This window comes from Bufo bufo, chromosome 9 (genome assembly GCF_905171765.1).
Source record: "Bufo bufo chromosome 9, aBufBuf1.1, whole genome shotgun sequence".
Taxonomy (NCBI): Eukaryota; Metazoa; Chordata; class Amphibia; order Anura; family Bufonidae; genus Bufo; species Bufo bufo.
Window position 1 is genome coordinate 215864009 of NC_053397.1, and position 27000 is coordinate 215891008.

Here is a 27000-nt window from a genome sequence, read left to right on the forward strand (position 1 = left end):
TTCCTGTTATATTTTAATTTATTATACAAAAAAAAAAAGGCACAATGGAATTTATAAAGATTCTGTTAAAATATTTACATGTTTAAAGGTATCTTTTTTTTCTACAATGCACTCGTTACATCCTCAGCAGCGGAGATCTATGGAAAGTGACTCGTTCATAATTTTGCTGGCGAATGATTTTTAAGCACTTGCCTACGACCTAAAAGAGAAAGCAAAATCAATCAAACCGTTCCTTGTCAGCAGTTCTGACCATGCTGCTAACCTGCACCGAAAGGGGCAGGAGAAACGCGATTTCTGTGAAGTTTATATCATCAGGAGTTAGGCCTCATGCACACGGCAGTTGTTTGGGTCCGCATCCGAGCAGCCGTTTTTGCGGCTCGGATGCGGATCCATTCACTTCAATGGGGCCGCAAAAGATGTGGACAGCACTCCGTATGCTGTCCACCACCGTTGCACCGTTCCGAGGTCCCGCAAAAAAAAAAAAAAAAATAGCATGTCCTATTCTTGTCCGTTTTGCGGACAATAGGCATGTCTACAATGGGCCGCCCGTTCCATTCCGCAAATTGCGGAAGGCACACGGGCGGCTTCCATTTTTTGCGGACCGCAAAAAACAGCACGGTCGTGTGCATGTAGCCGTAGGCTGAATTTGACTTTTTATTCTGCTCCTGCAAGTGCCCAGGCGGCAAAGCGTCACTGTGAAATGTTCTCTACATTGAGCTGCTTCCCACTAAGTGTCAACTGTAGCATCCGACCAGGAGAGGACGGTAAAACGGATCAAAGCAAAGAGCAGAGTGCACTTCATAGTGTGGCGCCACCTCCTGGACACTTGCAGGAGCAAAATCTGGCAAAAAAAATAAAAATAAAGCATCAGACTTATCTTACTCCTGATAATTCCACAAAAGCCATATTTGTCCTGCTCTCCCCTATTTGGTGCTGACAGATTCCCTTTTAAAATAAAAGCACCATAAAAAAAAAAAAAAATTGTAAAAACTGCTTCATGTTCTTTTATTTCTATGCTGAGCAATGATCGCTGGAGGGTACAGGCCCAGAGCCTGAGGCTGCGCTGCTGATTCCAATGACAACATTGTTCCACGTTCTGTTAGGAATTCTGATGTCGGGGAGATTTACATCAAATAGACACAGCATTCAAACCAGAGGGGATGCAGATATGCAGTAGGTAAGTATTGGTGCCATAACATGGCTGCGAGGGTGGACAAGCCCTAAACATACATTTTTTTAATGCAAATACTCACCCGTCTGGTGTCCTGAGGTAAGATCACGCCATCATCCCAGAGCCTGGCCGATGAGTAAAACGCTGAACTTTCCTCCTTCAGTCTAAGAGAAATTTAAAGGGGGTTGACCAGAAACGGATCATTTCTAACAGGTGCCCGCAGCCTGCCCCCGCCGCCCTGATCCTCTGCGTCTCCATCTTCCGGTCCAGGGTTTGATCTCTTCCCCCGGCATGGTCACCTGGATTCTCTTCAGATGATCCTGCCCGTGCTGGGGAGTAAGAAAACAAACCCTGGACCGGAAGATGGAGACGCAGGAGGTAAGTACGATCCTTACAGTAAGGGAGGCAGGCTGAGGGCACCTGTTAGAAATGATGCATTCCCTGACAACCCCTTAATAATGAGTCAATACATGAATTATTACTGATATTTTTAGAGCAGTGTTTCTTTAAATAATCTTTAAGGAAATATCAGATAAAGGTCAGCAACATGCAACAAAACGTGGCAGCGCCGTACACGGTGTAGTGGCCATGGGTGGTACTGCAGCACTAACGCTAGCCTATGTCATCGATGTCAGATAGGTGCAGGTCCCACCTATCTAAATCACTAGGCCCCTGAAGTGCAGGAGAGCGCATGTGCAGCATGGCTCTCCTTTCATCACTATGGGAGATCTGGGAATACCGCAGCTGAGCGAGCACAGTTGGCTATTTTCAAAAGTCCCACAGCAGTGGAAAAAAAAAAAGAGCACCCAGTGCGAGAGCGGCTACCTCTCAGTTATGCCAGGAATAGTTCAGTCAGTGCTTGGCAATTTTTGCAACTCCCAAAGCAGTGAATGGAAGGTGGCGGCGACTGCGCAGCTGCTCTGTGTTCACTTTGGGGACCCATTCGGGACATAGAAGTGGGACCTGCACCTATATGGCATTGATAGCATATCCTAGCGATGTGCCATCAATATCTCAGGTGGGAGTATCCCTTTAAATGGAGCCTGTTTCAAACAACTGATTGGTAGGGGTGTCAGGAGTTAGACCCCTGCTAATCTGATATCGACAACTTATCCTTTAAAACAGCAGAATGCAATTAAACCCTAGTGATTTCTTGTAGCTGCATTGGCAACTGCCAAAGATGGTGTCGGCAGTAACTTCTGACAACCAAAGAATTGAAAAAAGTCTGCTTTTAAAGAGAAACAGCGCCCCTCTTGTCCATGGCTGTGGATGGTATTGCAGCTCAACCCCATACAAGTGAATACCAAACACAGCTGTGGACAAGCTCCTTATTCTGATTATGGACCACCCCTTCAAGTGTAATCTATTATACAAAAATATGATGAAAATCCTTTAATGCTGCATCAGGTAATGTATATAGTCTGATAATCCAGAACTGGAATATCATGGTGGATTGCATTGGATCAGAAGCACACGACTAGTGGCATACTGTGCACTTTGAGATGTCCTGCTAATCCAGAATATTTGATTATCGGGCAACCCTCTGGTCCCAGTGAATCGGATTTTAACTATCCATCTACAGTGGAACTCCCCTCCACTCCAGAAAGTCCCTTACCCTTAAGGCCTCTTTCACACAAGCGCGGCAAACCCGCGCGAGTAGGTACCCAATTGCAGTCAGTTTTGACTGCGATTGCGTTCCGTTGTTCAGTTTTTATCACGCGGGTGCAATGTGTTTTGCACGCGCGCGATAAAAAACTGAATGTGGTACCCAGACCCGAACTTCTTCACAGAAGTTCAGGTTTGGGTTCAAGGTTGTGTAGATTGTATTATTTGTTTCCCCTTATAACATGGTTATAAGGGAAATTAATAGCATTCTGAATACAAAATGCATAGTATAATAGGGCTGGAGGGGTTAAAAAAAAAATTAAAAAAATTAAACTCCCCTTAATCCACTTGTTCGCGCAGCCGGCATCTCTTCTGCCTTCTTCTGTGAGGATTTGGACCTTTGATGACGTCACTACGCTCATCACATGATCTTTTAACATGGTGATGGATCATGTGACGGACCATGTGAAGAGTGCAGTGACGTCATCAAAGGTCCTTTTCCTCAAAGAAGAAGACAGAAGAGATGCCGGCTGCGCGAACAAGTGGATTAAGGTGAGTTAAAAATGGATTTTTTGTACTCACCGTAAAATCCTTTTCTCGTAGTAGGCAGTGGGGGACACAGCACCATGGGTATATGCCCAGCTGCCACTAGGAGGCTGACACTAGAAACAAAAAAGTGTTGGCTCCGCCCAGGTGGGCTATACCCCTCTGCAAGAGCCGAGATACACCAGTCGGTACAAAAGCAGTAGGAACGCCACACACCTGAACAAACAGAAACTGAACGCCAACAAGTCTTCAACTGGGGAACCCAACGACCACAAATCGCCGGGACCACAACAAGAAGAAACTCAATAAGAAAATGGGCGGGATCTGTGTCCCCCAATGCCTACTACGAGAAAAGGATTTTAAGGTGAGTACAAAAAATCTATTTTTCTCGTGCATGGCATTGGGGGACACAGCACCATGGGACGTCCCAAAGCAGTCCCTGAGGGAGGGAAGAAGAACGCCATGTCGCCAATCTACAGCACAGCTGCTTGCAGAACCTTGCGCCCCAGGCTAGCGTCAGCGGAAGCCAGAGAATGAATGTGGTAAAACTTAGAGAAAGTGTGAACTGACGCCCAGGTGGCGGCCCGGCAGACCTGGGAAGCCCCAACTGCCCTAGTCGAATGAGCGGTCAACCTGGAAGGGGGAGCACGGCCCTTTGCGATATAGGCCTCCTTGACAGCCGACCGAACCCAGCGAGAGATGGTGGCCTTGGAGGCAGGCAAACCCCTACGAGGACCCGCCGGGACCACGAAAAGGGAATCCGAACGACGGAAGGGCTCCGTGAGGCGAAGGGCCCGAACAACATCAAGGCAATGGAGGGATTTCTCCCTAGGGTGAGAAGGATTAGGGCAGAAAGAGGGAAGGACGATCTCTTCATTGATATGAAAAGACGAAACCACCTTTGGAAGAAAAGAGGGAACGGGACGCAACACCACCTTGTCCTGATGGAAAACCAGGAAAGGCGAACGGCAAGAAAGCGCCGCCAGTTCGGAAACCCGGCGGATGGAGGTGACTGCCACTAAGAAGGCCACCTTGAACGAGGCAAACGACAGAGATATCTCTGCCAAAGGCTCGAAGGGAGAAGACTGAAGGGTGTCAAGGACGAGATTCAGGTCCCACGGCTCCACCGGAAAACGAAAGGGAGGGGCTCGGCGAGCGACACCCTGTAGAAAAGTCCTAACCTAACCTGAGCCCGCGAGGCCACGGGACGTTGGAAAAGGACTGAGAGGGCCGAAATCTGTCCTCTGAGAGAAGCAAGGCGAAGACCCTTGTCAAAACCGGCCTGAAGGAAGGCCAGAACGTTAGGGACGGAGAAATGGAGAGGGCGGAAACGCCCAGACTCGCACCAGGCAAAATACGCTCTCCAGGTCCGGTAGTAAATACGGGCTGACTGGGGTTTGCGAGCGTGAAGCATCGTCTTAATGACAGAATCCGAGAGGCCACGGGACTTCAAGACCGCGGTCTCAACGGCCACGCCGTCAAACGAAGCTGAGGTAAATTCGGGTGGTACAGAGGGCCCTGAGAAAGGAGATCGTGGCGCAGAGGTAGTCGCCACGGAACGTCGGCGAGCAGAAACACTAGATCTGCGTACCACGCCCTGCGGGGCCAATCCGGAGCCACCAGGATTGCTGAAACCCGGGCTGCCTTGAGACGCTTGAGCACTCGGGACAGGAGGGGAATAGGGGGGAACAGGTACAGAAGGTTGAACTGAGACCAAGGCAGAACTAGGGCGTCTACCGCGAAGGCCTGAGGGTCTCTGGACCGCGCGACATAGCGCGGGATCCTGTGGTTGAGACGTGACGCGAAAAGATCCACGTCCGGAGTTCCCCATCGGTGACAAAGTTGGAGGAACACCTCTGGGTGTAGAGACCATTCGCCCGGGTCGACTAGCTGACGACTGAGGTAGTCTGCCGCCCAATTGTCGACCCCGGGAATGTGTACCGCGGAGAGGACGGGAACGTGGGTCTCCGCCCAGCGCAGGATATGGGAGGCTTCCTGCAAGGCCATCACGCTCCTGGTGCCCCCTTGGTGGTTCAGATAAGCCACGGCGGTGGAATTGTCTGTTTGGACCCGGACCGGGAGACCGCGAAGACGTGGGGTCCAGTGAGACAGTGCCAGGAAAATTGCCCTGAGCTCGAGCACATTTATCTGCAGGGAGGACTCCTGAGCAGACCAAAGACCCTGGACTGTGAGAGAGTCGATGACTGCAACCCAACCCGAGAGGCTGGCGTCCGTCGTGATCACCCGCCAACTGGGGGGAAGAAAGGAACGGCCCAGGGACACCGTCCGAGGAAGCAGCCACCAGGAGAGGTCCTGGCGAAGCTGGAGAGGGAGACGAACCAGGCGATCGAGACCTGCCTGGGACTTGTCCCACCTGGATAGGAGAAACAACTGAAGGTCCCGGGAGTGGAATTGGGAATAGGGAATGGCTTCGAAGGAAGCCACCATCCTCCCCAGGACGCGCATACACGTCCTGATAGTCAAGGTGGATGGGCCGCGGAGAAGCGTCACCCCCGCCTGAAGGGAGGCAATCTTCTCTGGGGGGAGAAACACCCGCCGAGGCGAGTGTCGAAAATCATGCCCAGGAAGGGCATCCTCTGGCATGGGACGAGGGAGGACTTGGAGTGGTTGACGAGCCACCCGAACTAAGCAAGAGCTGAGAGGGTGATGTGCAGGCTGGACAGGTTGTCCTCCAACGACGGGGCCCGAACCAGAAGGTCGTCCAGGTAAGGTACCAAGGCGACCCCCCTGGCACGTAGAAGGGCCATGAGAGGCGCCAACACCTTGGTGAAGACCCTCGGAGCAGAGGCCAGGCCGAAGGGCAGGGCTACGAATTGGAAATGAAGAGAACCTACCGCGAAGCGAAGGAACCTTTGGTGGGAGAGGGCAATGGGGACGTGGAGATAGGCGTCCTGAATGTCGATGGACGACAGGAACTCTTCCGACTCCAAGGAGGCGATCACCGACCGGAGGGATTCCATACGAAAGTGACGGACCCGGACAAAGTGATTCAGCGCCTTCAGGTCCAGGATAGGACGGAGCGAACCGTCCTTTTTGGGAACCGTGAACAGATTCGAATAGAACCCCCGAAAGCGTTCTGATTCTGGAACCGGAACGATGACCCCTAGAGAGCGAAGGGAACGAATGGCCTGAAAAAAATCTTCTGCCCTGGAGGGGGACCTGGGGGGCGACGTCAGGAAGAACCGTCCCGGCGGAAGATCGGAAAATTCGATCCTGTATCCGGAGGAGACTACCTCCAGAACCCAAGCGTCTTCTACACTTGCTCGCCAGACGTCCTGAAAGGCGAGTAGACGCCCTCCCACCTTGACAGAGTCATGCGGAAGGAGGTTTAGTGGACTGGGGGCGAGCAGGTTTGGGCTTGGCATGCCAGGAGGGCTTGGCCTTAAAGGAAGGCCTGGAGGACTTCTTGTCAGATCGGGCAGGGGGGGCCCGAAAGGACTGCGCCCGAGAGGACGACCCAGGAAAGCGACGGCGGCGAGGCTGATTCTGGGGTAGAAGAGAGCTCTTACCGCCAGTGGCCTCCGAGATGAGCTCCTCCAGACGCTTCCCAAAGAGCTTCCCACCGAGAAAGGGAAGGGAAATCAGAGCCTTCTTGGAGGCGGAATCTGCCGCCCAAGAACGAAGCCAGATGGTGCGGCGAATGGCCACAGAGTTAGTGGCCGCACGGCCGGATCGGCGGGCCGATTCCATAGAGGCATCGCAAAGAAATTTGGACGCCTGGTAAATTTGAGAGGCAAGCACTGCCAGTTCCCCTTGATCAGAGTCTGGGGGTAAGGCGCGAACAAGCTGTTTTGCCCAGATAGCGCAGGCCTTAGCCACCCAGGAGGTGGCAAATGCAGGGCGGATGGCGGCACCCGCTGCGATGAAAACAGACTTGGCCAAAGAGTCGACCCGTTTGTCAGCCAGGGGAAGGGTAGTAGCCTTCGCCAGGCGGGCAACCTGAGGGTCTACCTGAGGAGGAACCGTCCAGGTATTGACAGATTCCTCAGAAAAAGGATAGGGGACGTCAGAGGCCTTGGTAAGATGAAGGCGCCGATCAGGATGACGCCACTCCTTAGCCAGAAGCGCGTCCAGATCCTCGTGATTCGGGAAGACCACAGTGGAACGTCTAGCCCGGCGGAAGGACACCGACTCCAGGGAGGAGGAGGGAACGTCCTGCACATGGAGCGCGTCACGGACGGCTTTGATGAGGTCCTGAATGGCCGCAGACATCGCCGAGCACCGCTATGATTCAGAATCAGAAGCGGAGGAGTCCCCAGGAACGGCGGAAGCGGCTGAAGAAGAAATTTCGCCCGACTCAGACCTAACCGGGGAGTGATCCGGGGTAGCTGAGGAAGAATGGGACCCGGCCGAGGCTGTGCGAGGTCGCTTGCTGGACCTCGTACCAGAGCGGGAACGGACTTCCCCGGCGGGGGGGTCCCTGCCCGAGGCGGCCGCAATCTGAGCGGGCAAGCGGTCCAAGGACTGCGCTAGGGATTGGGAGAGGCTGGCAAGGTTACCTATGGCCTGGGATAGGTGGGGGGAGGGGGAGTACAGTACTGTCATACTCACCTTCCGACGTTTTCAGGCGCAGCAATGACCACCCCCTCGGCGGACTCAACACGGGAGCCGTGGGTCCGCCGGAATTCCTCTGCGGAAGCAGATAAGTGGGGACTGGGTGGCTGCCGGGTACCTGAGTACGCGCCCGCAGGGGGGCAACTAAAGTGAAACACGATGGAGCCACCCCTGCATCAGGAAGAAACCTGTAGAAAAAAAGAGAAAAAATAAAAAATAAAATTAGCAGGATGACCTGCAAAAACAGGTCATGTCTGCCTCCTACGGACACTAGAACTAGACTGGTGTATCTCGGCTCTTGCAGAGGGGTATAGCCCACCTGGGCGGAGCCAACACTTTTTTGTTTCTAGTGTCAGCCTCCTAGTGGCAGCTGGGCATATACCCATGGTGCTGTGTCCCCCAATGCCATGCACGAGAAATAATAATTATTTTTTTTAACCCCTCCAGTGCTATTGTACTATGTATTCAGAATGCTATTATTTTCCCTTATAACCATGGTATAAGGGAAAATAATAATGATTGGGTCTCCATCCCGATCGTCTCCTAGCAACCGTGCGCGAAAATCGCACCGCATCCGCACTTGCTTGCGGTTTTCACGCAGCCCCATTCACTTCTATGCGTGAAAAACGCACAAAGAGGAGCATGCTGCGATTTTCACGTAACGCAAAAGTGATGCGTGAAAATCACTGCTCATGTGCACAGCCCCATAGAAATGAATGGGTCCGGATTCAGTGCGGGTGCAATGCGTTCACCTCATGCATTGCACCCGCGCGAAAATCTCGCCAGTGTGAAAGAGGCCTAAGGATGCCGTGCGTGGAATCTGCTGCGTGAAAGAGTGCCAAGCCCCGCTCCGGACAGCAGAGACACAGAGCATTAACACGACTGATCATGCTCCGTGCCTCTCTGTGATCTTTTTGCTACAAAATCATGGTGACAACTGTATCTCACTGTGATTTTGTAGTAAAAAAGTTAGAGAGGCACGGAGCATGATCAGTCGTGTTAATGCTCTGTGTCTCTGCTGTCTGGAGCGGGGCTCAGCTCTCTTTCACGCACGGCATCCGCTCGTGTAAAAGAGCCCTAAGACTTTTACATAGTCTTCTATGACCATCTGAATAAATCCATCTCCTAATCCGCTACCTGTCAGGTCCAATTAACGCCGGATTAAAGATTTTTCCTAAAGTATTAATACGACATAACCGGATTTCTGCTTTCATTTGTAATAATCAGGAATGGAGTAAGAGCTGAAGTGCGATTGGTTGCCCTGAGCAGAGATACGTGACGTCACCAAACCTCGTACCGGCTCAGCTGAGCTCTGAATTCTGTCTCATCCGTCCAACCTTCATCCTTCTGATCGCTCCATGAAAACCTGGCTGCGTCCACCAGACCAATTCTTGCATTCGGCCACAGGAACAAAAAATTTGGTTCATATGATCTCCCGCACTTAAAAAAAAATAATAAAAAAATTGGGTTATCAAACTAAAGGCAACAGGTGGTCACAGTACATGATCTGACATTTCCTAGTGGAGGCATTTTTAAAAGGATTGTACAATATGAGAAAAAAAAAAAAGTCTAATTTCTCACAGAAAGGCCTTATGCACACGACCGTAGCATGTCCGTTCCCGTATTGCGTCCCGCAATATATGGGCACCGTATCATGGATATGGACCCATTCACTTGATTGGGTCCGCAATCCGGAAGATACGGTGTGGCGCGGAACAGAGGCACTACGGAGCGCTTCTGTGGGGTTTTTGTTTGTGTCTCTGCACAGAAAAAAAAGTAGTGCATGCAGTACTTTTTTTTTGAGATGCGGAGGATGGATCCCATTCAAGTGAATGGGTCCACATCCGCAGGCGGCGGGCACGCGGTCGGTGCCCGTGCATTGCAGACAGCGCCACTCTCATCCATGGCTTTGCCTGGTACTGCAGCTCACTCAATTGAATACCAGACAATTTATAGACAAGGGTAGTGGAGGTTTTTGAGGAAAATCATTGAACACTGACTAACTAAAGCTGGCCATACCCACAGACGTACATCTCGGCCAACCATCTAAGGTGTATGGAGGCCTTCCAGCTCTCCTCCTATGACCGATGTTGAGGTAGAGAAGGGTCGGGTATGTTGGATTTCAAAATGCTCAATCCTTTTGTTCTCAGTAAGATAAGACGTGTATGGCAGAGGCTCACTACACACTTCCATTCAAAACACATGCATCCTCGACAAGGCCAAGCATGCATATGGGGGCATGGAGAAGACAGCTGGCGTTTATGTCGGCAGTTACCAGCTTTACTTACAGGGAAGGGCATAGTCTTTACTGGTTTCTGCAGGGAGGACAGTACGGTGTGTGAAGCTTAGCAGCTGCCTAATATCAACCAATATTATATATAAAAGAAAATAGTGACATTTTAATCCAGCATTTGATAATCCAGCCTCATAATCCATCAGTTCTTTCCGTTGCAGAATCGCAAACATATTGTGGAGAAGATTGAGATAACTAATAGACACTTTCTCTGATAGAGACCCTGCTGTAGCAGATTATTTCCTGAAGGGTCTGTAGGAATACGAGCATTCCTGTGATCGTGCAATAATCCAGAATCACTGATAATCTGGCACCTATCGGGTCCCAAACATGGCAGAGTAAAAGAGAAAAGATAACTGTAAAGACAGGATTATTACCCCCGGCGGTTTTCCATACCATGGCAAAGCTCTCTCCTCCATGGCAGCCACCAATCACCACCGTCATTTTCGGCACTGTGGCACAAGCTACAGCAGCGATCATTGAGGCCTGAGCTTTTAATCTGTTTGAAAGCAGTTCTGCCTGGAAAACAAATGGTTATTTTTTTTTTTTTTACTATGGTAACTCTCTGGAGGAATTCTCAGCCGTGTCAACCTAAGACTTTACCTTTGATACACTTGAAGGTAAGTGATCCTGAGAAGTTGTGTTCTGAAGAAACAGCAAAGGAATATTGCGCTGGTTACAGATTTGCACAAAATGGCTTCCTTTTAGAGACGCGTCATGGGTCAGGTCTCCATTGCTAGCGACAACTCCAACCAAATTACTGAAAAGGAAAACAAAACAATGCAGAATATATATATATTTATATGACAAACACCAAGCTTATAATTACTAGATTACTACCCCCTATGTACCAAAATATAATACTGCCTCATATGTACATGAATATAACTACTATAATACTGCTCCTATGTACAAGAATATAACTACTATAATACTGATCCTATGTACAAGAATATAACTACTATAATACTGCTCCTATGTACAAGAATATAACTACTATAATACTGCCTCCTATATACAAGAATATAACTACTATAATACTGCCTCCTGTGTACAAGAATATAACTACTATAATACTGCTCCTATGTACAAGAATATAACTACTATAATACTGCCTCCTATGTACAAGAATATAACTACTATAATACTGCTCCTATGTACAAGAATATAACTACTATAATACTGCTCCTATGTACAAGAATATAACTACTATAATACTGCCTCCTATGTACAAGAATATAACTACTATAATACTGCTCCTATGTACAAGAATATAACTACTATAATACTGCTCCTATATACAAGAATATAACTACTATAATACTGCTCCTATGTACAAGAATATAACTACTATAATACTGCTCCTATGTACAAGAATATAACTACTATAATACTGCTCCTATGTACAAGAATATAACTACTAAATACTGCCCCTATGTACAAGAATATAACTACTATAATACTGCTCCTATATACAAGAATATAACTACTATAATACTGCTCCTATGTACAAGAATATAACTGCTATAATACTGCTCCTATGTACAAGAATATAACTACTATAATACTGCCTCCTATGTACAAGAATATAACTACTATAATACTGCCTCCTATGTACAAGAATATAACTACTATAATACTGCTCCTATGTACAAGAATATAACTACTATAATACTGCTCCTATGTACAAGAATATAACTACTATAATACTGCTCCTATGTACAAGAATATAACTACTATAATACTGCTCCTATGTACAAGAATATAACTACTATAATACTGCCCCTATGTACAAGAATATAACTACTATAATACTGCTCCTATATACAAGAATATAACTACTATAATACTGCTCCTATGTACAAGAATATAACTACTATAATACTGCTCCTATATACAAGAATATAACTACTATAATACTGCCTCCTATGTACAAGAATATAACTACTATAATACTGCTCCTATGTACAAGAATATAACTACTATAATACTGCCTCCTATGTACAAGAATATAACTACTATAATACTGCTCCTATGTACAAGAATATAACTACTATAATACTGCTCCTATGTACAAGAATATAACTACTATAATACTGCCCCTATGTACAAGAATATAACTACTATAATACTGCTCCTATATACAAGAATATAACTACTATAATACTGCCCCTATGTACAAGAATATAACTACTATAATACTGCTCCTATATACAAGAATATAACTACTATAATACTGCCTCCTATGTACAAGAATATAACTACTATAATACTGCTCCTATGTACAAGAATATAACTGCTATAATACTGCTCCTATGTACAAGAATATAACTACTATAATACTGCCTCCTATGTACAAGAATATAACTACTATAATACTACTCCTATGTACAAGAATATAACTAATATAATACTGCTCCTATGTACAAGAATATAACTACTATAATACTGCCTCCTATGTACAAGAATATAACTACTATAATACTGCCTCCTATGTACAAGAATATAACTACTATAATACTGCTCCTATGTACAAGAATATAACTAATATAATACTACTCCTATGTACAAGAATATAACTAATATAATACTACTCCTATGTACAAGAATATAACTACTATAATACTGCTTCTATGTACAAGAATATAACTACTATAATACTGCTTCTATGTACAAGAATATAACTACTATAATACTGCCTCCTATGTACAAGAATATAACTACTATAATACTGCCTCCTATGTACAAGAATATAACTACTATAATACTGCCTCCTATGTACAAGAATATAACTACTATAATACTGATCCTATGTACAAGAATATAACTACTATAATACTGCTCCTATGTACAAGAATATAACTACTATAATACTGCCTCCTATATACAAGAATATAACTACTATAATACTGCCTCCTGTGTACAAGAATATAACTACTATAATACTGCTCCTATGTACAAGAATATAACTACTATAATACTGCCTCCTATGTACAAGAATATAACTACTATAATACTGCTCCTATGTACAAGAATATAACTACTATAATACTGCTCCTATGTACAAGAATATAACTACTATAATACTGCTCCTATGTACAAGAATATAACTACTATAATACTGCTCCTATGTACAAGAATATAACTACTATAATACTGCTCCTATGTACAAGAATATAACTACTATAATACTGCTCCTATGTACAAGAATATAACTACTATAATACTGCTCCTATGTACAAGAATATAACTACTATAATACTGCCTCCTATGTACAAGAATATAACTACTATAATACTGCCTCCTATGTACAAGAATATAACTACTATAATACTGCCTCCTATGTACAAGAATATAACTACTATAATACTGCTCCTATGTACAAGAATATAACTACTATAATACTGCCTCCTATGTGCAAGAATATAACTACTATAATACTGCTCCTATGTACAAGAATATAACTACTATAATACTGCTCCTATGTACAAGAATATAACTACTATAATACTGCCTCCTATGTACAAGAATATAACTACTATAATACTGCTCCTATGTACAAGATAATAACTACTATAATACTGCCTCCTATGTACAAGAATATAACTACTATAATACTGCTCCTATGTACAAGAATATAACTACTATAATACTGCTCCTATGTACAAGACTATAACTACTATAATACTGCTCCTATGTACAAGAATATAACTGCTATAATACTGCCTCCTATGTACAAGAATATAACTACTATAATACTGCTCCTATGTACAAGAATATAACTACTATAATACTGCTCCTATATACAAGAATATAACTACTATAATACTGCTCCTATGTACAAGAATATAACTACTATAATACTGCTCCTATGTACAAGAATATAACTACTATAATACTGCCTCCTATGTACAAGAATATAACTACTATAATACTGCTCCTATGTACAAGATAATAACTACTATAATACTGCCTCCTATGTACAAGAATATAACTACTATAATACTGCTCCTATGTACAAGAATATAACTACTATAATACTGCTCCTATGTACAAGACTATAACTACTATAATACTGCTCCTATGTACAAGAATATAACTGCTATAATACTGCCTCCTATGTACAAGAATATAACTACTATAATACTGCTCCTATGTACAAGAATATAACTACTATAATACTGCTCCTATATACAAGAATATAACTACTATAATACTGCTCCTATGTACAAGAATATAACTACTATAATACTGCTCCTATATACAAGAATATAACTACTATAATACTGCCTCCTATGTACAAGAATATAACTACTATAATACTGCTCCTATGTACAAGAATATAACTACTATAATACTGCTCCTATGTACAAGAATATAACTACTATAATACTGCTCCTATGTACAAGAATATAACTACTAAATACTGCCCCTATGTACAAGAATATAACTACTATAATACTGCTCCTATATACAAGAATATAACTACTATAATACTGCTCCTATGTACAAGAATATAACTGCTATAATACTGCTCCTATGTACAAGAATATAACTACTATAATACTGCCTCCTATGTACAAGAATATAACTACTATAATACTGCCTCCTATGTACAAGAATATAACTACTATAATACTGCTCCTATGTACAAGAATATAACTACTATAATACTGCTCCTATGTACAAGAATATAACTACTATAATACTGCTCCTATGTACAAGAATATAACTACTATAATACTGCTCCTATGTACAAGAATATAACTACTATAATACTGCCCCTATGTACAAGAATATAACTACTATAATACTGCTCCTATATACAAGAATATAACTACTATAATACTGCTCCTATGTACAAGAATATAACTACTATAATACTGCTCCTATATACAAGAATATAACTACTATAATACTGCCTCCTATGTACAAGAATATAACTACTATAATACTGCTCCTATGTACAAGAATATAACTACTATAATACTGCCTCCTATGTACAAGAATATAACTACTATAATACTGCTCCTATGTACAAGAATATAACTACTATAATACTGCTCCTATGTACAAGAATATAACTACTATAATACTGCCCCTATGTACAAGAATATAACTACTATAATACTGCCCCTATGTACAAGAATATAACTACTATAATACTGCCCCTATGTACAAGAATATAACTACTATAATACTGCCCCTATGTACAAGAATATAACTACTATAATACTGCTCCTATATACAAGAATATAACTACTATAATACTGCCTCCTATGTACAAGAATATAACTACTATAATACTGCTCCTATGTACAAGAATATAACTGCTATAATACTGCTCCTATGTACAAGAATATAACTACTATAATACTGCCTCCTATGTACAAGAATATAACTACTATAATACTACTCCTATGTACAAGAATATAACTAATATAATACTGCTCCTATGTACAAGAATATAACTACTATAATACTGCCTCCTATGTACAAGAATATAACTACTATAATACTGCCTCCTATGTACAAGAATATAACTACTATAATACTGCTCCTATGTACAAGAATATAACTAATATAATACTACTCCTATGTACAAGAATATAACTAATATAATACTGCCTCCTATGTACAAGAATATAACTGCTATAATACTTCCTCCTATGTACAAGAATATAACTACTATAATACTGCTTCTATGTACAAGAATATAACTACTATAATACTGCTTCTATGTACAAGAATATAACTACTATAATACTGCCTCCTATGTACAAGAATATAACTACTATAATACTGCCTCCTATGTACAAGAATATAACTACTATAATACTGCTCCTATGTACAAGAATATAACTAATATAATACTACTCCTATGTACAAGAATATAACTAATATAATACTACTCCTATGTACAAGAATATAACTACTATAATACTGCTTCTATGTACAAGAATATAACTACTATAATACTGCTTCTATGTACAAGAATATAACTACTATAATACTGCCTCCTATGTACAAGAATATAACTACTATAATACTGCCTCCTATGTACAAGAATATAATAACTAACATTCTTTACTATGGTGAAGAATAAAGTACTAATTGAGTAGCAGAAGTTTCCTGTCTGACTGTAATTCTAGGACTTTTATGATATTGTTACTTTTATCATCTCTTCAGTAGTCCCACCCTGAGTGTAGAGAATACTCAGGAAAAGTCTTACCCTTCAACCGAAGCAAATCCGGTTACTAATGTAGTTCCGTAGTCGGCTTTGAATTCCAGCAGCTTACTGCCATCCACCAGTCGGCTCAGTATCTGCAGAGAATGTAATATCAATGGATAATAAACATACTATATAGCATGTAAACACTAAAAATCTGCCTTCTAGAAACATGGCAACCTAAACGCTAATGTTAAAGGGGCTGTCCGATGAGAACTTATCCCCTATCGGTAGAAGATAGGATACATCTGATTGGTGGGGTCCGCCACTCCATTCAACCTCATGGGTCCCACCTGTGGATAGGGGATACATTGCGATGGGACAATCCCTTTAAGCTGCACTAGTGAGCACACATTTACTAGATGTATAATGAGCAGATTTGCAGACTGGATGCTACGTGGAATCAGTCACAGCGCTGTAGACATGTTATCTCCCACAATGCACCACAGCAAGTACCGGCAGAGAATCAGCAGCAATAGGATGTAGTTTCAGGGCCCTGGACTGACAGGCAGCTTATTAGGTCCTGTCTTGGCAGGGTCCAATAGGCATTTATACACGGCAGACTATCCTTCTAATCACTTCGTTGCTGCGGTCGCTACTGACAGTGGCATTAAATGACCAGGATCGGAGTCATCTCCAATCCCAGCTGTTGCAGCAGAGTGTATACAGCCAACAACCACAGAAGATGGTGCAGACACAGCGCCTGTACCGCACACTTACAAGGGGGTTGAACTGTTACTTTTAGGCACGTGGACTGGAGTTTTCATCTGTATAAGGCTGGGTTCACATCATGTTTTATGCCTCCGTTTGACATATACGTTAAAAAAATAAAATAATAAAAACATAAACGCAGCTCAACATGTTCTTGTATCCTGCACCGTCCGATAAAAAAAATAAAAATACATATACTTTATTTTTTAGTTTTTTACACAATGGATCTCTATGATGAACAGATACCACTGAATGGCACCAGTCGGAGGCCTAGGTTTTGTATACGTTAAACGGATGGGAAAAACGAGATGTGAACGCAGTCCTAAACCTCCTGATAAAACTCACCAGTTTAACGTCCAGAGTGTGAGTGTAATCACGAGGCGCCAGTCCGGCTAACTCCGCAGCGTTATACGCAGGGTCCTCGTACTGTGCTCCGTCCTCCGGCTCAGGGTCAAAGTTTAAGGTGGAGATAATCATTCGGGCGCAGTCGTAGGCGTCGGACTCCGTGGATGCAAAATGATCGACACAGCCGCTGACTCTGGGCAGAGAAGGAAGAAGGTTTCATGACGACACAGACATTTAGGCAGGGGGCTGAATCCCCTTAACCCTTAGGATACTGGAGGTTTTTTCATGGGTCTTTTAGATCCATTATTTGCACAGAATTGCTCATTCCAGATAGACCCAGCGCATTGAATTCAATTACCGGCATCCTCATTGGCCGCAGAGAAGCCCGGAAGAGCGGGCTTCTGGGTTTTTCACCCTTTAGATGCCGTGATCTCACTTGATCACGGCATCTATAGGCTTTAATGACCGCGATCGGCATTATTGCTGGTCGCAGTCATTAGCCGTGTGTCTCTGCTGTTTGAAACAGCGGAGACCTGCCGGCCAAGACGCCCGCTGCAGGCGCGAACGGACGCCATGTTTGCACTTCGCTTTATGTACGGCGCTGGTAGCAAAGGGGTTAAAGAGACCAGTCCTGTATGAAGACCTACTGGAAGTGCTCCAGGTATGCAGCAACGCACCACGGGAAACGAATATGCAAAGTGGTATCTCTCTGGCGTTGCCATTAAGTCTCCATACCACGGATTACTTCCAGGAAGACTCCACACAGGACTGGACTGGTCTCTTCAAGGAGGTTCAGCACTCTGCCTAAGTCGCTTCCAAGGCATCGCACGTCGCCAAAATACTACTCCGTACTGATGAGGGGCTAGCACCCCGAAATGGGCGTCTTCGGAAGGATAGCTGGCTTGGCTTTATTCTCTTGTCAAATCCCAAGGCTTGTTGGAAAGTGGGATCTTGACTCATAGGGTGCCACTTCCAATAGGTGGCGCTGGTGAGATACCTCTTTACATAGGACCACACAAATTATTCGGGTTTTGTCCCCTTCTGTTTAGGCGTTACATTGCAGCCAAAACCACAGCTGCTACCAGCAACAGAACCGACACTTCTAGCACCTAAGGGTGCCCTTACACGCTGCACTAAATGCATACGGATTACCGTTAATTACAAGGCTGCACCTGTACTTGCACAGGAGTAACTGGTAGAAATCTGCCTGTGGTTAAGGCGGTCCACCGCATCATGTGTGGGGGCCTCCATATGGCCACAAGGATTGGAGGGGCAGACAGATTGTGACATCCGTCCACAGGGACTATTGTAAGGTGTGAAGTGCTTTTACCTGGAGTGCAGCTTTGCTCCGCCGAGGTCTTCTGCAGTGACATCTTCACCTGTGGCGGCTTTAACTAGCGGGGGTCCGGCTAAAAATATAGTTCCAATCCGGTCTACGATGACTGTCTCTTCTGCCATGGTTGGGATGTAAGCGCCCCCTGCTGTACACGAGCCGCACACCACAGCCACCTGCAGCACATCATAGCAGTATGGTATCTGATTATACTGGTTCCAGTACAGTCATCTGGAAAATGGGATGATCTACACCCAGTGACAGGGAAATGATGAATCCGCTCGTACCTGAGGTATTTTCATGGCTGACATTATGGCTTCGTTATAGAACGTCCGCCCGCCGTGCTCCTTGTCGGGAAACAGCTGAGCCTGTGGACGGAAAACAAGCCACAGAATTCAGATCTATTATACACAATCATCGGGTACCAAGATCTGCGCCAACCTACGACTACACCTACCTGCACTCAAACAATGACGGCATCTGCAAAAACCTACAGGGCACCGTGGAAACATCCGTAAAGGAGGTTGTCTGCTTTAAGGCGTTGAAGGGCCTACCTTGTGCCCCTGAACATAAGAAACCCAAATCAGCTGTGACCGCTGAGGCCTGTGATTGACAGGACCAAGCCGCTTGCTGATCCTGCAGGAACAGAGCAGCAACGAGACCGCACACAGGTAGGTCAGGGTTTTTTATGTCCAGGGACACATGTTAGGACCCCAGGGCTGTTGGCTCTAAGGCTGGACAATCCCTTAAGGCCTCCTGCACACGACCGTTTTTTTTTTCCCGTTTACTGGCCGTTTTTTGCGTTCCGTATACGGAACCATTCATTTCAATGGTTCCGCAAAAAAACCGGAATGTACTCCATATGCATTCCGTTTCCGTATTTCCGTTTTTCCGTTCCGTTTAAAGATAGGACATGTCCTATTATTGCCCGCAAATCACGTTCCGTGGCTCCATTCAAGTCAATGGGTCCGCAAAAAAACGGAACACATACAGAAATGCATCCGTATGTCTTCCGTTTCCGTTCTTTGCGGAACCATCTATTGAAAATGTTATGCCCAGCCCAATTTTATCTATGTAATTACTGTATACTGTATATGCCATACGGAAAAACAGAACAGAAACGGAAACACAACAGAAACAAAAAACGGAACAACGGATCCGTGAAAAACTGACCGCAAAACACTGAAAAAGCCATACGGTCGTGTGCAGGAGGCCTAAAGGGGATCTCTCAGCAGGATGAACTCTAATAAAACACACATACTATCAGGTAGGGTTGATCCTGCTGATTAAAATGATACCTGTCTTGTAAAAATCGGTTGTGTTTTTCCCGAAAAAAAGAAAAAAACTTTTATTCTTTATACAAATCTACACAAGTGTCTGTGATCTCGACACATCAGCTAAACACATTGCTCTCTGGTACTTTGCTACAATGTATCAGTGTCCTGACTGATTAGCTCACACTGAACACAACTGTAACAAACTCTCAGCTGTGCGAGCGGGACAGGTGAACGAGGAGACTGGATGCGATACCTGAAGAGGCAGGAAGGCGCCTCCGCTGTCCACCAAGTACACTGTGGGCAGCCTGTTCTGTATGGCAATCTCCTGAGCTCGCAGCTGCTTCTTGATGGATATGGGATAAGCGGTGCCCCCTTTCACCGTGGCATCATTAGCAATAAACATGCACCAGATCCCACAGATCTTCCCAATGCCTACAAGACACAGAGAACATCCATAAAAACATATGATGATGGTAAAAGTGGAAAAGAGTCCAGCATCCAAACCTGAAGACTTCATCAGTAAAAATCCATAACAGGAGACGCAGATGGCCGACGCGCTTCAAACCAGTATATGAGGATGTGCTTAAACATCGTCTATGAGTATTTACATCTTTGCAATTGACATTTGATACTATAGGGCAGTGATGGCTGACCTTGGCACTCCAGCTGTGGTAAAACTACAACTCCCAAGATGCCCCCCTTGCTTGGCTGCTCTCAGAACTCTATAGAAATAAATGGAGCATGCTGGGAGTCGTAGTATCACCACAGCTGGAGTGCCAAGGTTAGCCATCACTGCTATAGGGATTGTCCATGAGGAGAGGGGTCCTGCTACTTGGACCCCCAGTATTAAACAGGTGGTCTATGAACTAGGGGTCCTGCAGCTCCATCCAAGTCTAGGGGATTAGTGGGGACAGCAGCGTACAGATCTCCGTTATCTCCGTCAGCCCTATAGACATTGAATGAAGCAGTGGTCACGCTGGAGTGGAGGTGCCCCTGTGTGACCACCATCCTCATATACACAATGCATCTATCCTAAGGGTCTCACCAGTAAGGCACCCGGCAGAGGGGACGTCACCGTACGGCAGACCAAGCCCTGCAAATGGCGATAGTTCCAGGAAGGTCTCATCACCCAGGAGCCTCCTCAGCCGCTCCCGCACCAGCAGCTTTTTGTTCCTCTGGGTATGCCGTAGAATCGCATTCTCGCCTCCTCCCAATTTAACCTTTTCCAGTAATTCCGTGTATCTGGAGAAAAAACATCACAACTTCACAATGGATCACTGTGCCATAGGAAGTTCTACAACTTTCTAATACAATTTGTGCTTAGACTTTGCACCATCTTGGAGATCTCTGCTTGCCGTCAGTGAATTAAAAGCTCTTGCTTACCATGGCCAAAACCCCATGCAGACCTACAACTTTGCTAAAATTACACCTAGAAAATCCTTTGTAAGGTGAACACCCTGGACTCCAGACTGATGCATCTTACCTGCACTGATACATTGTAGCAATCAGGACAAGATAGAGATTTGGTTCACAAATCAATGACAACCTGTAGGACCACCGGCTGTTCGACCCACATTCCTGGGAGCAAGAGATGGACTGCTGCCCAATTAGACAGGCTCGCCATTCACAAGCCTGGGAAAGTTGGGTGACAACCAATATGACCCCACTGTAATTCTCACATGGGGTTAACACCAGAATCTAAGGCTACTTTCACACTTGCGGTAGTCTTCCGGCGGCACGGTGAACTTGCAGTAGCACGGATCCGGCAGGCTGTTCCTCCGCCGGAGGCTACCGCAAGTGTGAAAGTAGCCCAAGAAGCAAGGGATGGATGGCTGCTCGGCTCGGCAGGTTTACCTTTCAGGAGTCAGGGAAAGCTGAGTGACTGCATGTCAACAGTAATTCCTGACATGACAGTAAAGTGCACTGATTTCTCCATCAGATTTGGGAGGATTCTTCCAGAGATGGAGCATGGCAGTGTGCTGCTACTTGTAGTTCTTGTTTGCCTTTACATTGCAGCCACGGTAGCGTGCACCTGCTGCACCCTATTTTTTCATATTTTTGGAGGTGTTGGTCTAACTTTTTTTTGCAGATCCTTTATTTCTGTCACATTAAGGGCTCATGCACATGACTGTTACCTGGCCATGCCCGTACTGCAGCCTGCAAACAGCGGGTCCGCGATATATGGGCACCAGCCTGTGCACTACATCACGGATTCACTCGAATGGGTCCGCAATCCGGGAGGTGCATGCACTACTTTTTTGCGGTGCAGACCGTCGGATGCAGGTCGCGGACCCCATTCAAGTGAATGGGTCCTGCGTCTGCATACAGCAGCCCTACAGTCGGCGCCCAAGCATTGCGGACTGCGGCAAAGGTCCGGCCGGCACACATTCCGGAGCACGAGTCCTAAATGTGACTTTGTGGCGACACGATCTTCCATCAAACAATCACAGGTTCCACACAAGACCTTTCGTGACTCAGGACCGAGATAATCCGAAATCTTACTGGAAGAACGGAAGACTCCTGGGGAAAAGGCAATGCAATTTAGGTCACTTAAACAAGTTGCAAGAAAAAGTATGTGAACCCTTTGGAATGATATGGATTTCTGCACAAATTGGTCATAAAATGTGATCTGATCTTCATCTAAGGCACAACAATAGACAATCACAGTCTGCTGAAACTAATAACACACAAAGAATTAAATGTTACCATGTTTTTATTGAACACACCATGTAAACATTCACAGTGCAGGTGGAGAAAGTATGTGAACCCCCGGACTGGGGATAAAAACCAGCCCTGGAAAAAGTTGCACACCAGCCCCACAGCATTGCGTCATTATTTACTTGTCTATAATAGGAGAAAGCATTAATTTTAAAACACATCTGTAAACACGAATATGAACTTTGCCCCACAATAGCTCTTTTGTAGAACCCCCATAAAAACTTACAATTACTTGGCTTGACCCTTGGGGGTCTCGGATGCCACTTCCACACTTGGTCGGGGGCTCGGCGGAGCTGATGTTGTGTTTTATCCTAATGAGAAAGATTTCATAATAAGGATTTGGAGAAAGGGCAGAGGGATAGCAGAGCATGGAGAGGCTGGTGCTGCTACTAGGGGGGGTCATACCATGGGGGAGTAATAAAGCCCACCATAATGCCCCCCCAGTAGTAATAATTCTCCTTATAATGTGCAAAACATACCCCTTTGTAATGCCCCCAGTTGAGCTAATGTTCCCATAATGTGCCAATATAATACCCCTTCTCAGTGCCCCCGTAGATGACCCCATAGTGCTCCTCCCCCCCTTCCCCATAGTACCCACCATGTGTCCCAGTATAAAATGCCCCTATACAGAGCCCCCATATAAAATACCCCTTCTTTTTTAGCCTCAGTAGATGCCCCTATAGTGCCCCCCAATAATCTGCCAGTAAGATGTGCCCCCAATCATGTGCCAGTAGCCAGAGCCCCCCATATCATGTGCCAGTATCCAGAGTGCCCCCATATCATGTGCCAGTAGCCAGAGAGCCCCCCTTAACATGTGCCAGTAGCCCCCCCCTTAACATGTGCCAGTAGCCCCCCCCTTATGTGCCAGTAGTCCCCCTTATCATGTGCCAGTAGCCCCCCTTATCATGTGCCAGCCCAGTAGTCCCCCTTATGTGCCAGTAGCCCCCTTATCATGTGCCAGCCCAGTAGTCCCCCCTTATGATGTGCCAGCCCAGTAGTCCCCCCTTATGATGTGCCAGCCCAGTAGTCCCCCCTTATGATGTGCCAGCCCAGTAGTCCCCCCTTATGATGTGCCAGCCCAGCCCAGTAGTCCCCCCTTATCATGTGCCAGTCCAGCCCAGTTGTTCCCCCTATATGTGCCAGCCCAGCCCAGTAGTCCCCCCTTATCATGTGCCAGCCCAGTAGTCCCCCCTTATCATGTGCCAGCCCAGTAGTCCCCCCTTATCATGTGCCAGCCCAGCCCAGTAGTCCCCCCTTATCATGTGCCAGCCCAGCCCAGTAGTCCCCCCTTATCATGTGCCAGCCCAGCAGTCCCCCCTTATCATGTGCCAGCCCAGTAGTCCCCCCTTATCATGTGCCAGCCCAGCCCAGTAGTCCCCCCTTATCATGTGCCAGCCCAGCCCAGTAGTCCCCCCTTATCATGTGCCAGCCCAGCCCAGTAGTCCCCCCTTATCATGTGCCAGCCCAGCCCAGCCCAGTAGTCCCCCCTTATCATGTGCCAGCCTAGTATTGTACCTATATAAAAAAAAAAAAAAACACTTATACATACCTCCAGCGATGCGATGCAGACCTCTTCCGGCCCGAGTCCCTCGCTATGCGGCTCAGGCGGCGCGATGATGTCATCGCGCCGCCTGCACCGGCCTCTGATAGGCTGCCAGCACTAGGCCGGCAGCCTATCAGAGGAACAGGAGGGGACACACCTCTCCCTCCCCTGCCGCAGCACAGGCATCTGTATCGCCGTCCTGAGGACGGCAATACAGATGACTATGGAGATGAGCGCTTCCACAATGGAGATTGGAGGTGTTGGTTACAGCTGCCCTGCCCCATAAAAACACACACCAGTTCTGGGTTTGCTTTTCACAAGAAGCATTGCCTGATGTGAATGATGCCTAGCACAAAAGAGCTCTCAGAAGACCTACGATTAAGAATTGTTGACTTGCATAAAGCTGGAAAGGGTTATAAAAGTATCTCCAAAAGCCTTGCTGTTCATCAGTCCACGGTAAGACAAATTGTCTATAAATGGAGAAAGTTCAGCACTGCTGCTACTCTCCCTAGGAGTGGCCGTCCTGTAAAGATGACTGCAAGAGCACAGCGCAGACTGCTCAATGAGGTGAAGAAGAATCCTAGAGTGTCAGCAAAAGACTTACAAAAGTCTCTGGCATATGCCAACATCCCTGTTAGCGAATCTACGATACGTAAAACACTAAACAAGAATGGATTTCATGGGAGGAGACCACAGAGGAAGCCACTGCTGTCCAAAAAAAACATTGCTGCACGTTTACAGTTTGCACAAGAGCACCTGGATGTTCCACAGCAGTACTGGCAAAATATTGGACAGAGGAAACCAAAGTTGAGTTGTTTGGAAGAAACACACAACACTATGTGCGGAGAAAAAGAGGCATAGCACACCAACATCAAAACCTCATCCCAACTGTGAAGTATGGTGGTGGGGGCATCATGGTTTGGGGCTGCTATGCTGTGTCAGGGCCTGGACGGATTGCTATCATCAAAGGAAAAATTAATTCCCAAGTTTATCAAGACATTTTGCAGGAGAACTTAAGGCCATCTGTCCACCAGCTGAAGCTCAACAGAAGATGGGTGTTGCAACAGGACATCGACCCAAAGCATAGAAGTAAATCAACAACAGAATGGCTTAAACAGAAGAAAATACGCCTTCTGGAGTGGCCCAGTCAGAGTCCTGACCTCAACCCGATGGAGATGCTGTGGCATGACCTCAAGAAAGCGATTCACACCAGACATCCCAAGAATATTGCTGAACTGAAACAGTTCTGTAAAGAGGAATGGTCAAGAATTACTCCTGACCGTTGTGCACGTCTGATCTGCAACTACAGGAAACGTTTGGTTGAAGTTATTGCTGCCAAAGGAGGTTCAACCAGTTATTAAATCCAAGGGTTCACATACTTTTTCCACCTGCTCTGTGAATGTTTACATGGTGTGTTCAATAAAAACATGGTAACATTTAATTATTTGTGTGTTATTAGTTTAAGCAGACTGTGATTGTCTATTGTTGTGACTTAGATGAAGATCAGATCACATTTTATGACCAATTTGTGCAGAAATCCAGATCATTCCAAAGGGTTCACATACTTTTTCTTGCAACTGTATCTAAATTTTGAGGCAAAATCCTGTGTCCTTTGGGGAGAAAAAAAAATCTGTCCCTTGGCCAGGTGATCTTAGGGCTATATGCACGCAGCAGAATTTTCAGGATTTTGTCACATGTTCTTCATGGGAAACTTAACCACAAACCGTGCCCCACTGACTTCAATAGGAAATCCCTACAATTTTTTAAAGCCACATTATGGAGAAAGATAAAATTGACCCGGATTCCGCATGGGAAAAGTGGTGGGTCAAACCGCAGATCCGTGGCAGGAATCAGAGGGACGGCTCTGGATCTGAGGATGGGCTATCATGTCGGGAATGAGTCAATCATGTAGTCACCCAGCTTTCCAGACTCCTGAATGTACTCACAACTCTATCTGGGTGCTGACAGCTGGAATGGAGCTCCTATCAGTGGTCACCCAGCTTTTCCAGACTCCTGAATGTACTCACAACTCTATCTGGGTGCTGACACCTATGACAGCTGGAATGGAGCTCCTATCAGTGGTCACCCAGCTTTTCCAGACTCCTGAATGTACTCACAACTCTATCTGGGTGCTGACACCTATGACAGCTGGAATGGAGCTCCTATCAGTGGTCACCCAGCTTTTCCATGACCTGATGCCATGGATTTCAAGGAGGAGGGCACTCTTTAAATATTGCACTTCAGTGGGAGGCTCATACATTATAATTATCCTGTATATTATAATGAATAAGATTTTAAAAAAAAAAGCTTAAAACTAATAAAAGTTGCAGGGTGGGGGCTCACCTGTGTCTGCACCTGTCACTGTTCCTGCTGTTGGCTTCATAGACATGCCTGTAGATGGGCAGGATGGCCCCTGGTATGACAGGGAAGGACTGTGCCCCCCTCCTGTGCCCTGCTGCAGCCTGGGTACTGAGCAGGGAGCACTGTGAGCTGCAGAGGACAGGCTGGCACCGGCCCAGCACAGGGGACCCCAGTCTGTGTAACCCCAGCGCTGCCATCAGCCAAGTGGCCCTCTGTGACTGCAGGACTGTGTGCAAAGTCTGCCCTGGCAGTGAAGGGCGAGCGCCCGGGTCACAGCAGCACATTCGCCGCCA

At 45.6% G+C, this 27000-nt stretch overlaps 1 protein-coding gene across 2 annotated transcripts; it reads right to left on the bottom strand.

The window, feature by feature from the left end:
* Nucleotides 1-27000, bottom strand: LOC120979143 (methylcrotonoyl-CoA carboxylase beta chain, mitochondrial-like). 2 transcript variants are annotated; one of them, XM_040407694.1, is made up of 12 exons: nt 26690-26999; nt 21131-21327; nt 20339-20517; nt 19096-19176; nt 18806-18984; nt 17476-17668; nt 16423-16514; nt 10794-10950; nt 10587-10709; nt 9195-9337; nt 1254-1335; nt 1-199 (listed from the first exon to the last, which is right to left on the bottom strand). In XM_040407694.1, exons 1-12 carry the CDS (start codon nt 26989-26991, stop codon nt 116-118), a joined length of 1812 nt encoding a protein of 603 aa, XP_040263628.1. In that variant the 5' UTR covers nt 26992-26999; the 3' UTR covers nt 1-115. The 2 variants fall into 2 exon arrangements, 1 of the variants encoding a protein (XP_040263628.1); XR_005774248.1 differs by lacking the exon at nt 1-199 and having other exon boundaries at nt 10568-10709; nt 26690-27000.

Coding starts and splice junctions, on each gene's coding strand:
- LOC120979143 (XM_040407694.1), bottom strand. CDS start 26,991: ATGTGCTGCTGTGACCCGGGCGCTCGCCCTTCACTGCCAGGGCAGACT. Junction 18,985..19,095: donor CAGCCATGAAAATACCTCAG/GTACGAGCGGAT, acceptor GATGTGCTGCAG/GTGGCTGTGGTGTGCGGCTC. Junction 200..1,253: donor TACCTCAGGACACCAGACGG/GTGAGTATTTGC, acceptor TTTCTCTTTTAG/GTCGTAGGCAAGTGCTTAAA.